At 42.8% G+C, this 15,293-nt stretch overlaps 1 protein-coding gene across 6 annotated transcripts; it reads left to right on the forward strand.

The window, feature by feature from the left end:
- Positions 1-7,661: 7,661 nt before the first annotated feature.
- Positions 7,662-13,299, forward strand: CTXN2 (cortexin 2). Of its 6 annotated transcripts, XR_008841328.1 has the most exons (5): positions 7,662-8,302; positions 10,989-11,044; positions 11,509-11,596; positions 11,996-12,130; positions 12,852-13,299. XR_008841328.1 is itself a non-coding variant. In XM_056499987.1 (3 exons), exon 3 carries the CDS (start codon positions 12,906-12,908, stop codon positions 13,152-13,154), a length of 249 nt encoding a protein of 82 aa, XP_056355962.1. In that variant the 5' UTR covers positions 8,097-8,302; positions 11,996-12,130; positions 12,852-12,905; the 3' UTR covers positions 13,155-13,299. The 6 variants fall into 6 exon arrangements, 4 of the variants coding, with proteins under 4 accessions (XP_056355963.1, XP_056355962.1, XP_056355960.1 ...); XR_008841327.1 differs by lacking the exon at positions 10,989-11,044 and having other exon boundaries at positions 7,889-8,302; XM_056499987.1 differs by lacking the exons at positions 10,989-11,044; positions 11,509-11,596 and having other exon boundaries at positions 8,097-8,302.
- Positions 13,300-15,293: the final 1,994 nt, after the last annotated feature.

A 15,293-nucleotide genomic window follows, 5' to 3' on the forward strand; every position in this document is an offset into this window, starting at 1 on the left:
GCCGCGCCGCGCCAAGTCTCGCGAGAGCGCCGCTCGCGGCCGGGGGAGGGCGCGCGCGCCGAGGCTTTGCGCGTTGCCGTGGCGACCGCCCGGCCGCCATGGCCGCGCTGCGCCTCACGGCAGCCGCCTGCGCTGAGGCACTGAATCGCTCAGGCGCAAACAGCTCGGTTGGGAAAGGCCTCTGAGATCTTCAAGTCCAGCCTTTGATATAGCACTGCTAATTGCACCAAGCCGAGTCCCCAAGTGCCACATCTTAATGTCTCTTAAATCCCTCCTGCAATGGTGACTCCACCACTTCCCCGAATAGCCTGTGCCAGTGATGGACAACACGCTCGGTGAAGAAATTTTTCCTAATATCCAACCTAAACCTCCTCTGGTGCAAGTTCAGGCCATTTCCTATCACTCCATCACTTGTTTCATGGGAGAAGAGACCAACTCCCACCTGGCTTCATCCTGCTTTCAGGCAGTTGTAGAAAGCAATAATATCCCTCCTGAGCCTCCTTTTGTCCAGGCTGAACACCCCTCAGAAGCTCCTTACAAGACTTATGCTCCAGACACTTGATCAGCTCCACTGCCCTCTGGACACACTTCTGCACCTCAATGTCCTTCCTGCTGTGAAGGGCCCAAAACTGAACACAGGATTCATTGTGCAACTTCACCTGTGTGAGTAGAGGGGGATGATCACTGCTCTTGTCCTGCTGGCCACACCATTTCTGATTTTAAAAATTTCGTATGGTCTTTTTCCAAACATTTCAGTACCCCTTATCATTAAGAAGATCCCTACATTCATCGTGAAGACTCCCAAATTCTGAAGGATCTGGACACAAACCAACCCTTAACTTGTGTTGAGACAGCTCAGATCAAAGATAGAATTCATACAGAATAGGCTGAGTGGAAAGAGACTCATCAGGATCATCCAGTCCTACTCCTGGTCCTGCATAAAACACCCCAAGAGTCACACCGTGTGCCCAAGAGCATTGTCCAAACACTTCTGGAACTTTCTCAGGCTTGATGCTGTGACCACTTCCCCAGGGAGGCTGTTCCAGTGCTCAACCATCCTCTGGGTGAAAAACCTTCTTGTGATCTAACCTAAACCTCTCCTGTTGTTTCCTCGAGTCCTGTCACTGGTCATCAGAGAGAACAGATCAGTAGCTGTGCTTCTGCTTCCCCTTGTGCAATGCAGGAGATCCCAATGAGGTCTCCCCTCCATCTCCTTCAGGCTGATCAAGTGACCTCAGTCGCTCCTCATAAGGCCTCCAGACACTCCACCATCTTTGCTGCCTCCTTTTGACACTCTCTAATAAGCAATATTTTTAAAAGAAGGAAAAAAAATCATTTATCATTTGGACAAAGTTTAATAATTTTACTAACCACAAGTACAAAAACATTTCTAAAGGGGTAACCAAATACTGCATAAATATCTATTATATAAGGAAAGCCATTCAGTCCTCTGCAATGAATTAGATTGGTGGCTTCTGGTTGCTGAGCCACTGACCTGTACTAATGTGGCTTTTGGAAGTAGAACTCCTTATGAGCTGCTGGGACTCTCCTTTGTCTGTCCTCATGACTGTCATAGCAGGTGTTGGTAATGTGAGATTGTGGAGAAAGCACTCAAAGCTACTGCAAAACACCTCAGTAACCTCCATTCCAGATGAAGGTAGAAGGCATGTGCAGAGGTCTGATAAGAGATGTAATTCTGTTCACACATTAACCATAATTAGATAACTATCTTGGTATTTGTGATAATAATCGCTGCTGGAATAGTTAATGTTTACTTGATATTGCTGTCATTACATTTTACAGCTCTCACTTCTGCAGGATGAAGGGGAGTTATTCCCATGTTCAGGTTACCTGACCCTCTGTTTGACTGTGCTTTGTACAGAGCATCTCAAGTGTTGGAATCCTATACTCCCTAAAGCAGTGCTATGGCACCAAGCAGCTGACACTGAATTCCTGTACTGATGGGCCTGTTAGAGTTGCTGACTTTCTTATACACAGTTTGCCTGCTTGTTCTGAATAATCTACTGACTGTTTCAATTGCTACCTCCCCAAGTTTGTATGCCTTTTGGGCCCGTGGGTCTGGCTGAGGTGAAGTCAGTTTTCCCCACAGCAGCCCTCAGTGCTGTGCTGTGAACTGGTAGCTGGAAAGGAGTTGGTAACACACTGATGTTTGCTGGGACAGCATCACAGCTGTATCTCCAACATTCCCCTCACCAGTGGGCTGAGGGTGGGCAAGATCTTGGGACAGGACATAGCCAGGACAGCTGACCCAAACTATCCAAAAGGATATTGCATACCATATGACATCTGCACAGCAACAAAAGCCAAGAAAAAGGAGAGGCAAGGGCGGGGAGAAAGGACATTTGTCATGACATTTGTCTTCCAGAGCAACTGCTATGTGTACTACTTCCCAGGAAGTGGCTGGACATTGCCTGCTGATGGGAAACAGAGAGTAGATCTGTTTTCCTTGGCTTCCATACGCAGTCTTTGCTTTATTCAACTGCCTTTACGTTGATCCATGAGTTTTTTCCATCTTATTTTCTTGCATCCCATCCTGCTGAAGAGAAGAGTGCTAGAGCAACTTGGTGGGCACCTGATGGCCAGCCAAGATCGACCCACCACAGCCCAGTGTGCATGGTTTTGTATCAGTAAACTCTGCTGTCACACAATAGGTTTTGCAGCAAATACTCAGAACTGCACAATCCATACACATCCAAAGGTGTGTGAAGAGGTTTTTTGTATTAAAGCTGCACTGGGGCATGGTCTGGCTAAAAGCCTGGAGGAGTTGTGGTAGCTTTGCCCTCACACCACAACTCCAATTTAAAACATTCTGTTCAGCTCAGTTGCCTGTCAGGATTTTTATGGGAGTCTTGCCTTCTTTTCTACAAGTCCCACACACAATCACTCAGTATTTCTGTCTTCAAAGAACAATAATTTCAAATGGGGGAGCAATGCCACAAAGAGCTGTTAGGGACCTGACAGGGGTGAACTGAAATTAAAAAATAGAATTTCTTTGGTCTACAAAACTGTGTTGAAAAATGTTTTAGTTTTTCCCTAGGAAGACTCTTGAGTATAAAATGATTGTTTTGGTTTGTTTTTTTTTAATCTACTTACCACAGTTAAGTGAAAAAAAAAAGGAAACCATTGTCTTTCCATGCCATTTCCTGTGCTGAGAAAGTCTCATTTGTTACACACTACTGGTCCCTTCTGGGAATATTTAAAAATTATCTTTTGATATATGGGCTTCCAACATCTCTTCTGCTTCTGTTCATGTTCTTACAGGAGACAGACAGGATTTCTGAGGAATGTCCTTGTTAAAAGGGGATCCTTCATTTAGTACAAAAACACTGTTACAAGTGTTCTTGATCTGCTGTCCTAACAAATTCCTCTTGTCATCCCCTAACATAAACAGGGTTTCACACTTACAGGTAGGGTGTATGGCATAATGGTTGTACATTCTTGGCAAGCACAGAGTTGACAGCACTAATTTACACACAGAGTTGAGGATAATGGAATATTATTAATGTTCTTGCATATGCATGTAAATATGGTAAAGGAACTATTGAAAATGTCTTGTACAAGTAGTTACTGAGGTAAAATAATTGTGTATTTTAAGTATCAGCATTCTTTTCAAAACAGCAGCTATCCAGTAAATTCAGGTCTCAAGTCCTAAGTGACAAACAAGGCATAGCTCCCTATATGCTAATGAACAAATATGTATCATCATCCTTTTAGAAAGGACCACTTTAATTTGTCTTTTGTTTATCTTAATATTTTTAAATTTTTTTTCTGCTTAAGTCATGATCAAAAGCAGTTCATCAATACTTTTATCAGGTGAGACTTGTGAAAAAATTCTATTTTGTACGGAACTGCAGAAAATGGGAATTTTGAGCTTCATGGCTTTTAAATCCATTTGAATTAGTTTTTGTGTGTGTAAATGACTGTTTTCAGTCCTCACCTATATGATGCCTACATCGTGGATATGTCACACATAATTATTCTTCTTTTGTTTGCCATGGTACCTAAATGTGCTTAGCATTTTTTATAACCTCTCCATTCTCCAGGAAGCCCCAAGTACAGCTGGAGAAGGGTTCCTTTAGCAATGTATTTGCTTTGTAAATATTTTTACGTTCATACCTTATTTAAAGATTCCTTTTTGCACAGACACAAATATTTCTAGACCAGTCTGCACTGCCTAAGGCTGCACCCAACCTACACTTCTTTACTTTGTGCTAAAAAAAAAAAAAAAAAAAATTTAACCCTACTCTGTAACTGGCACCCTCTTTTGCATAAGCAAACACTATTTTCCCCAAAGGCTCTCTGCATTTAAGCATTATCTTTCCAGGCTGAGAAACAACCGTGGTATCAGTCACACAGGAGACCTGCTCTACTAAATCTGGCAGGACCTAACTTCTTTGTCCCCCATGGAAGGCTTACATCTCCCTAAGACTCACTAATTTTTTTCAATGTTGTGCAACCCTTGACCACAGCTTAAGTCTCAATCTTAAACACCTATTTTTTACCCCTAAAAGGCTGCATAAGACAAGACTTCTGGTAGCACTTTTATTGTTCCTATATGGAAACAATTCCCATTACCCCTCTTTCCCCAGACATTACTCCAGCTGCTGAATTAAAGAAGAAAAAACTGAGCAACCTGCTTTTTTGTTGGTCCTTCTTCCACTGCCAGGCTGAGTGCCCCTACCATACCCACCAGCTTTGCCTTTCAAGTGAGGCAGGGAACACCTCCCACCTGCAGCCCAAGGGGAACTCATCCTTCCCTGTGTCCTGCCCTAGCTTGAGGCTAACCCCAATGCCGAGGTGGAGGAGCTGGGGCCGTGTTCCTCTCATGGATGAACTCTCCTGTCCCACCCACACAAGGTGGCACTGTTGGTTTTCACTGTATTCATGCACTCTTCCACCTTCCCCAACATTAGCACTGATTGGACTTAAAGAGAGTGATTTTCAACCTTCTTCAGGGTCTGAATTCTTATACTTTTCCTATTTGAAGAGTGGGCCTAGTCAGACATATAACATGGGGAGACTGCTTTGTGAGACTTGTTTTTCTGCCTCATTCCCAGCAGTCCCAAAGCAGTGCCCTACAGAGCTGTAGACTCTATGTTGCTGATGAAGTCAGCATCTAGTAAAACCACAGCCTTTAAACAAGCACAAATAGAAATTCAGATATTTTAAGACCACGTAAAAAAAAATGGTATAATAGAGATGTTTATTCTTTTAAAAATGCTAAGTACCTCGAATTAAATTACATAAAATAATTCCAAGCTGCAACTGTGATCAATACATATAATCCACCCACTTTTGCTGTGCACCTCTATTACTGCTTTTATCTCCCCTGTATACTATTGCTTTCTGATTATGCATATTCTAAAAAAATGGCTTAAATTTGCTTAGGAGGGGAGTTTCAACTTGATCTGTTTCTTCTGTGCACAATATTCTTCGCTGACTCTGCCCACTTCAGCCCATTTAAAATTTCTAGCAATTAAAGGGAGAAGTTTGTTTGCATGCAAAGAACACTCAAAAAGCTGTTTAAGACAAACTGAAAAGCAAGTTACAAGGGATTTAGTTATCCCTCAAAACAGTTACATTTTCTTGACACCTATGCCACTCAAGTGATCCTTAAACATCTGAAGAAGCGTTGACCAGCTAATAGCTCTAGGACTTCCACACTGCTTTGCACTCACTGGCACCCCTTGGCTTTAAGTGTCTTGCCCAACCTTAAATTAGGCCAGTTGAACTTGCCAACTCAATTACTAGATGATTATAAAATCTCTTTTTCTGATCAAGGGCTCTCCTTTGAGGAAACACAGCACTCCCTACATAAGCACTGAAGTCAGATGAAAGTGATAGTAACAGTCAGTTGAACACAAAAGATGGATCCTGATGAAGAAATTAAAAGAGTAGTGAATGTTTCCTTTGTCCATATATCCAGAATGACTCACATGCACTGCTCTCCCGTTTGCCTTACCAAAAAATCACTTTTCCCATGCAAAGGCAAAACTTGTGATTTCCAAGTGAAAAGGAGATGAAATGTAGGAAAATATTGTTATTCTATCACTTTTCCATTTTAAAATGTACCATCTTGAACAGAAAAACAGTGCTACTTGTCTGCTTACAACTGGTAGATGAAGATTCAGCATCCCCTATTGCTGGCTGCCAGTTTCTTTTCCAGTTTCAATTCCAGAAAACTGGATCTTCAATACATAAAATCAGAAGTCTACAGAATAGAACATGAGTGTCAGATTCCTGGAAATAAACACATGATTTCAGCAACTTCTGCCACGCCAAAGCACAAGAGGGACAATTATTTTAGTGTTAAAAAAATAATCTTTAAGTTCAATTCTATAAGAATAACAAGACAAAAGGATAATGTATCTATAAGGAGTAATATCCCACAAGTAAACCTTTTCCAAGAAAATGGTAGTGAAAAGCCCAGCATCCATGCCTAAATTGTGGCAGAAGAGGCAAGACACAACCCCTCAGAATGTGTTTCTATTGTCAATGCTGTCCCTCACTCCCAGCCACAGCAGTCAGAGTGGTCCTGTCTACTCCCAAATCAGTTTTCCAATAAGGTTCTCCAAGTACAGCAATGCTCAGCAATTACTAGGAATCCCTGGATTTCTGTCACTCCCTTAACAATAATGCTAGGTTGAGGAAGCACTCTGAAATTCTGGGTCCTTGTATTTGCTCCCCCCAAAATTTCAAACTACACCTTTCCATCTTCATTCATATAAAGGTCTCTCATGATTTACCCCAAGTAAATCAGGGACAGGGCTAAAAAGAAAACCAGAGCTCCTTAAGAACAGCAGGGGCTCTATATACATGTTCTGGAAGCACCATCTTATACTATTCAAAACTATCTATTTATAAAGTCTTCATGGATCTTTAAATATGAGAGGCACTTGGAAATTTTGCTTGACTTACAGTCACTGTTTATCACATGACTACTGCTGCCACACTAGAAAATCAAACCAATAACCATTACCAAGGACATAGTTAACCATCAGTTCAACCCTTAGTTCTAACAGCAGGAGAAAGTTGTGTTTTGACTCTACCCAGTGCTTAGAAGTTCACTGCAGTCACAGCAGAGGAATCAGGGATTAATATAGCAGGCAAGGCAAAACCCTTTTTTCCCCAGATCATTTCAGGATAAGCTTTAACCTATAACTGTGTTATTGCATATAGCAAGAAACATAAGGAGTTTTAAAATTATTTTCTACAGAACAAATTCTGTTAGTAGGTCTACAGCAGTCTCAGAAGTCTCATGATGCATGACAGTGTGATACAGTCCTGTTCCACTGACCCACGTGCATCCCTGCAGGGGTGTATTCGCCCAGATGATTTACAAATATGAAATCACTATCATTTGAAACAGATTTGCTATTTATTAATGCAATATAAACAGATCCAGCTTTGGCAAAATGAATCCTCTTTCCTAATCCAACTTAAACACCTGCTGTCGTGGCAAATAGAAACCTCTCTAATATACAACCAGCATCAGCCAAACGCAGCTAGTGCAAGGATATAAAGCGAGGTCTATGCTTTAACTGTTATTACGATTAGAGCTGCTGGGAGGACCCGAGGCCACACTGCGGGCACAGCCTGAGAGGCTTTGGGCTGAGCACGCCCCGCTCAGAGGAGCGTGTGAAAGCTGCCCGCTGTTTCAGGGCGAGCAGCGGCCCCGCCGCACCCAGCGCGGCTCCACAGGTCCTGCTCGGCCGGTGCCGGGCCCGGGAGGGACTGCAGCCCCTCCTGCGGGTACCGCACCGTGTCCTCCGTCACTGCAGAGACCACCCGGCCTTCGAGGCGCCGGGCCCGGCCTGGGCGGCGGGAGCGGAGCGCAGGAGGGACGGAGAGAGGAAGGAAGGGAGAGAGGGCTGCTCCCACCCCGCTCCGCTCCGCTCCGCAGCGGCCCGGCCCGGCCCTTACCGATGCACCGCACGTAGTGTTTTGCAGGAAGTTTCCACGCTCCTGGGTTTAATGCGTGCAAAGCGGGGCTGGAGAGGAGCGCGGCTGAATAGAGATGGAAAGGGGCGGGCGAGGAGGTGGAGGAGGAGGCGGTAGCAGCAGCGGCCGTGTTTAATTTTTTAATTAGGGCGGTTTGAGAATCTCCCGGCGGAGCCGCATCACCGGGCGGCGAGGGGAGCCCGGGCGAGCTGCCCCCGCCGCCCGGGACCACCCCGAGCCGTCGGGTCTCCACGCCGGGCTTTCGACAGCTGGCGAGGCGGGCCGGAGCGCGGAGAGCTGCGCTCCGCCACCATGGGCAGCGCGGGCGCGGAGGACAAGGGTTCGTAGCGCGGAGGGGCGGGCGGGGCGCGGGGCGCGGGCTGACCTTGCGGCGCCGCCCGGCCCGGCCCGGCACGGCCCGGCGGGGACAGGGAGGGACGGAGGGAGGCACCCGGGGCGGCGGGGGGAGCAGGGCACGGTAAGCGCCTCAATCTGCCTTCCCTGGGGTAACGGGGCCGGTGAACGCCAAGGCTGGGCGCGCCATCCTACAGCAACAATTGCTTTGCAGGTGCTCGGTCTCTCTCAGCCTCCATCCCCCGGGAAGCAGGCAACACTTTTCCACATTGCCAAGTTAAGGATGATGCTAGTGAACGTTTTATTTTCCTGCATCTCTATATTATCCAAATCTAGACCACTTACATGAAATCTCACTTTTGCAATTCATTCCTTGTTGCAAGGCTGGAAGTGTCACTGCTCGGCTGCTGCTTCTTTGCAGGGGAATGCTGTTTATGTGGAAAAGTGTTGCTTGCACCGTTGAGTTACCATGCTGCAAAAACAGTGTGGGGCTCTCTTAAGCAGAGCTGTGAGTCATGCCTTCATTTGCTGAGCATCCATGCCCTGGCCTTCCTACCTTCACCTCCCTGAATGTCTTAGAACCCATACCCCGAGGAGACATTATTCTCCAGCAATTTAGAGAATACGTAGGCATGCAGTGAGCACATGAGTATGACAGGTGCGCTGTGTGGTCACAGGGCTCCTTTTGCAGCATTTTTGGCCATGTGTTGGTAACTCAGGTAGCTCAGACTCTTCAGGAAATTCCATATTCATGCTGATTTCTATTTCTAGTCTATTTTATAGGGCTTCTCCATTATTAATCTTTTCATCTTGCCACCTTCTATGACCAAATTTCTGTAATAGCTTTTCTGGAGTACAGTTTTGTTTCCCTGAACAGAGAGTTAAGAGCAAATGAGGTGCTTCCAAACCTCCCAGAGAATGCCTGTTTATATGTCCCTTTCCAAGTTTGGTTTGCTCAAGCACAAGCTCAGGACTGAAGCTATTCAAAGTACTTTCAGAATGACCACATCCATAAACCAGCAGCTGAGCTGTAGACATCCAAGAAGAGAACAGATGGCCACTGATGTGGTCAATTTTGCTACAAACTGTCATGTAGGAAGTGAGTTTTTAGGCACCTGAGGCTTAGTCCTGCCAAGAGGGTGAATGCTCCCAGTTTGAGATCGTGTAAGGATACAAATTTCCTGAGTACTGAGCCATTTGAAAAAAATCCTGTAGGGGGTTCTGTGAGAGAAAGACTGAAAGCCAGAACACCAGGAAGATCATCCTGGTTACTTTCTTAATTTTCTTAAGTCTCTCTGTAAACCTGAGAGTAAAGGCTAAGTCTGAAAAAAATGACACCCTGTCACCCAAAACCACCAAATAGCTGGGGCTGGAATCTTCAATCCACACCAAATACTGGCAGATTTGGGTTGGTGATTCTGCTAAAACAACAATATCAACATCTCCCTTCCAGCTCCTCACAATACCTAGTCCCTGTGGTGTTTCCCTTCATGCCCCCATAGGTGCAGCCAGCACCTCCAGCTCATACCTCTGTTTTTCTTAGCTCAGTATTAAGCTGTTTTCCTCATTCATATTTTCTTTAGGACTCTGATTGTTTCTTCTAGCCTCAGAAGGATTTCCAGTGGCCTTTTATTTCACAGCAGGATGCTAAGGAGCCTTAGTTTTTGCCAGTGTTTATATGGGTAACGAATCAAAGGAGTAGAAGAACACTGACCTGTAAAAAAAAGATCAAGTTTTGTCTGGGGCCAGCCTCCACAAAATGGTTCTGCAGATTATAAATGATACAATGCCTGTCTCCATGATGCTGTCCTAAAGGCTGTCTTTGAGGATTTTGGGATCCAGGCCAGGTTAGTTAGCATTCCCAGTCTTCTGACTCAGGACTTTGACAGATACACTGCAGCAAATGAATCTTGACTAACTGGGATAGGACATCTAAGCTGTGTGTAGCACTAAAATGTGAAAGCAATAAAAGGTACTCAAGATACCATGGGTTTGGGGATACATAATTAGAACAAAATTTCCTGTGAACTCTAAGGCTTCAATTACAATTTCTGAAATTCAGGACAAGGAACAGAAGAACACAAAGCTGCACATTAGGGTTTCCCAGAAACAATCCTCACCAGGCAAAATACACAGTTTTTTCATGCAGCTTTTTCATGCAAACTTTTGTTAAAAAAGAGTAAGATAGCAATTTCTCCATGTTTCAGCATCAATCAGGCTTTGCACAGAGATTTGCCCTGTAATGTCTCCTGACAAGCACATAATGTACAAACAAATCCCATCTAATTCCAGTGTATAAGCTGCAAAATTAGTAAGACTGGAAGTCATATTCTTGGAAAATTACTCTCTGTGGTAAAGAAAGTTATGTCAAACTCAAACATATGTCTGGACTCAGCTCAAGTTCAGGGTTCTCCATGGCCAGCCTACCCCTAACATTCTTCTCAATGTCTTTCAAGAGAGCAACTTTTTCTTGAAAGGTTTTTTGGATCTAGCTTTTCCAGGTAGTGACTATGTATAGTTTTCCAATATAAGTCTTGTTTTTCATTTTTATAACCCAGTACCCTATGACTTTTGGAAAGTATTTTTCTTTCCTTGACTGGTTTTTGCTCAAATCAACTGACTTCTAACATGAATTTGTGATATTGAACTTTGTGTAATTTTTTTTCCTGCAGAAGGTCAAACTTAATAGAAAAATTGGAAGTATGCCCAGTGAAAATCCATATCACAGGTGGGCTTTACCTATGATGTATTTTCAGAAAATAAATATTGCTTGTTGTTGACATTATTTCTAATTCCTATAGGCTGTATCTGGATCTTTCTTTCAGCTTAACAGGAATTAAAACAGCATGAGCCAAAGAGCAGAATATAATTCAAAACAAGGAAGGATCTCATACACAGGTCTATAGAATAAACAGAACATTGGTTGTTATGCTCTGGCAAATGTGTAAAGACTAATGGGAAACATTATGTATTATCTACTATATCGAGGTTTATTGCCAAAAAAAAATGAAACTACTTATGTTTTCCTCTTTTGATCTTTGTTCTAAAAATTTTGTTCTTTAGGATAATAGTCAAAACCCACAAATTTTGAAGTGAGAAAGGAGACATCAAAGAAGATAAAAGTTCTGTCCATTTCTGTCTGCTTGGGAATACCAAAGTTATTTTTACTTTTTATGTTGTTTTTACTTGTAGGCTGACTCAGAGAATGGCTCCTCTCAGCCATGACTACAGTACAGAGTAGAGATTCTGGAACTCCTTTTAACCTGGCTTGGCAGTGCAGGTACCTGAAGCAGTGTAGCCATGGCAGCACAGGGCTCTGAGTGGCCTAATTAGTCTGCCAAGAAATAAATGGATGCTGGCAATTCCCTGGGGAAAAAGAGGTTGAATTGTTAACAAAAAGGGTTTCCTCTGAGGCACGTTCATTAAATAGGTGTTAGCAAGAGCCAAAAAACCTCAAGTTCCAACCTTAGAATAAAAATGTCTTTTGTCCTTTGGCACTTGTGATGTCCCAGCCTTCCAATTCTCCCACTGTCTATAGATACAAAAGAAAGATGTGATTCCAATATCTGGTGGAAAACCTAAAATAAAGCAAATGATCCCTGCCCCAACACCAAATCAATAGGTAAGATTTCCTTAAAAAGACAAATATAAGAAATTTTTCCTTTCTGGAAACATGCAGAGCTCTCCTGGTGGCAGCAGCGGGGTGGAGTTGCTTGAGCATCCTGCTTCCCTAGGACACACATCAGGGTCAGTCCCCTGAGCAACGCCAGGAGCACGGGCAGATCTCCTTTACTGTGCCTCTGAAAATGGCAGGGTATGTATGGGCAACACCAAGGAGAAGAAACAAATCAGAGCAAGATTTAGGGGAAGGGAATTTAACTCTGTTTTCTTCCACCTATCTTTACTCATATACCAGAGTGGACATGTATAGAGAAAGGTGAAGGGGTAATTTTAGCAATCTGCTCACTTTCTTACAAGCTCAGAATACACACAGCATTTTTTTTCTAAAACTGGAGTCCAAGACTTCACTAAAATTGCACACACAGTCTTCTCTTTTACAAGTTGGATCCATTTATGTAGACTCTGAGCTAAATCAAATGAGTAAAATCCACATTATTCAGCTGAAATTGCCTTTGAGGTCAATGAAAGTTTAACTAGTTTAAGTACAGAGATGTAAAGCTATTTCAGGAAACATACCAGGTTTCTGCATGTGAAGACCTTAGAGAGTATTGCCAAATCACAATCTATAGACTTATGCCCAATCTGACAAATGTTGTTTGCAACAACTGAAATTTCTGTTTAGAGAAGACACAAAGCCAGAAAATTGTGAGTCTGCTGTCTCAAAACAGAAGCCAGTAAGTGAATATGTGTAGAGGCTAAGAGTTGTGATTTTAAAACATTAATTTAAACGTGAAAAAACAACAGGACACTTCTAAAATCCAAGCTGGTTTTCATTTTCAAGTGTTCATATGCTACAGCTCAGATATATGCACCCCATTTAGAGCTAACCACACTGATTTGATGTTTCTATGCAGGCAAAGAAGCAACAGAGGTGAAAATCCCACAGAGCCACCAGGATGTGATGCCCAATGATGAGCAGTAATTACTGCAGCAACACTTCAGCCAGCATGAGCGTCAACGAAATGTCTGCCTTCCCTCTGACTTTAGAACAAAAAACTGGCTTTGCCTTTGTGGGGATTTTGTGTGTTTTCTTGGGACTTCTAATTATCAGATGCTTCAAAATCTTGCTAGACCCCTACAGCAGTATGCCTTCTTCCACGTGGGAAGATGAAGTTGAGGGGTTGGATAAAGGGACATTTGAATATGCTCTTGCATGAAAACTCACAGAATATCCTGCCTTAAATTTGATGTTGATTTCATTCTGGAAACCAACTGTTGTTACATTTGTTATACATGCCTGCATTTTGGAGATATGTTGGTGGCATCCATTTTGTTAAATAAATATTTGTTGCAAATTCAAAAGGTATTTCATGTTGCTTTTATTTGATAAACAGTGGAATGGTAGAGAAGAAATGGCTAACAGCAAACAAATACACAAAAAATCACTAGAAAGTTACCATGGCCGGTATTTTAAAGATCAGATGAAACCTGGCTCTTCACAGGAGGATCTCATGTCTACTGTGTCTCATGACAGGCTGAAAAAAAAAGAGGCTCATGACTGCTGAATGTTTAGGTGGTAGCCCCCTGCCCTCCTTATCCAACACAATTTTCTGAAAATCAGTGTATTGCACACTGAGGATACAAAAGTGGAGGACAGCAAATGGTTGTGGCTCAGAGGAGATGCCTGCAGGAGGTGTGTGTCCATGTTTTTATTCCGCTTGGTTACAGAAGATTATTCACTTTAAAGTGAACTTAAACTGTCTGGTTACCAGCTGCCAGCAATAACTACACCAGCCTGGCAATGCCAAAGCAGACACAATCATGCTGCTTACCCATTTTTACCCAGCTCCTAAGAAGGATGGGGTCCAGAGCTCTGTACACTCCAGCACTCTCCCCAGCTGGTTCTTCTGTTTGTGCTGCTGCAGTTGTATGCAGTGTATGATCCGGACTGTCACTGATGAACTGGTCATGGGAGATCATATCAAAGCAGAAGTGAAAGAGTGAAAGCAGAGATTCAAATCTGGGTCTTCAAGGTCACCCTCACACACACAGCTGTTTAGCAAGTGTGACAGTACTTGACAGAAATTCAATTCCATTTTTAAGAAGGCTGGCATTAGAATTTTAGGCACTGTCACTTTTGCTAAACAGATCTGTTTGCAATGAGGAGCTAAGACAAGGAGATCAGTTACAGGAGTTGTTTCCTTTTTTATGTATTCTGAAAAATACATGTTATTCCTTTTGCTCTATATACTAGGCAGAGGCAGACAGTGGAACAGCAGACCTCAACTGACATTTGGAACATAACATACCCGATTGTACAGAGAAGGACATGAATCTCCTAGCTGAAAAATACAAGAAAGGAACAGCCAATCTTAATCTACACTGGTCCATTTAAATTATAAAACATAAACAATTTTGTGAATGTAAGAGCTTTCAATTGCTTCAGATTATGCATAAGAAAAAATCCAGACCCTCAGAGATTCAGTATATTGCATTTATCCTAGTTTATTTAGCCATAAAATCCAAGGTAGACATCAGTACAATGATTCATGTGATCTGTTATTGCTGTATAGGATCATCCACTGCAGAGATCTGACACTGCCATTCTTTTTATGAACATCTAATCAGCACAGCTGAGCTCTAGGCTGTCAGGTTAGAGTGCTGAAGGTACTTAAGTTACCTGGGTTAAATATAGTTCAGTTATCTCTAAACTACACAGAAAACACTGCAAACATATCCAAATAACCCCAACGTTGTCTTATTATTTTTGTTCTTGAGCCAATCTATTGCTGGAAGCAATTATCCAATTCCCTTCTAATTACAAAGTTTCATCATTTCCTGCTTGCTCTTTTCTTCTTCCCAAAAAGACTAGGAACTCAGCCTTTCCAGAAACAATACAGAGAACATAATTTTTCAAAGGGGTTTTAAATATACAGAGCAAAACTTTAAATAGGGTCAGGAGTAAATGGTTTAAAACTGCATGTAGAACAAGAGGACCCCCCAAAGAATGATCCCACTGATTTCACTGAATCTTCTGCATAAAATGCACTGATCAGATCCTGTCCTGAACTCTTGTTATCTCCATGACTATATATGCAGAACTGAAAGATAGAGAGAATATGATCTGTGCAGAATCAGGCATAGCTGGGAGGGAAATGGAGATAACAAAAGTATTTTCAGGCCCCCCTAGAAATTTCGCAATGCCATAAACCCAGTAATTGTAATGGATAGGTACATTTGCTGGTTAAAAGTTAACAAGCTAGAATGCCTTTCTAAATCACCATCTAGAAATGTTTTGAAAGAGAGGGATTGGATGATCTATTCAGTATATTAAACAGGAGAAAAATCTGGCCAAT

This window comes from Oenanthe melanoleuca, chromosome 10 (genome assembly GCF_029582105.1).
Source record: "Oenanthe melanoleuca isolate GR-GAL-2019-014 chromosome 10, OMel1.0, whole genome shotgun sequence".
Taxonomy (NCBI): domain Eukaryota; kingdom Metazoa; phylum Chordata; class Aves; order Passeriformes; family Muscicapidae; genus Oenanthe; species Oenanthe melanoleuca.

Bases quoted from the DNA above. Each gene is read 5' to 3' on its own strand.
- CTXN2 (XM_056499988.1), top strand. From the start codon at position 12,906: ATGATGAGCAGTAATTACTGCAGCAACACTTCAGCCAGCATGAGCGTC.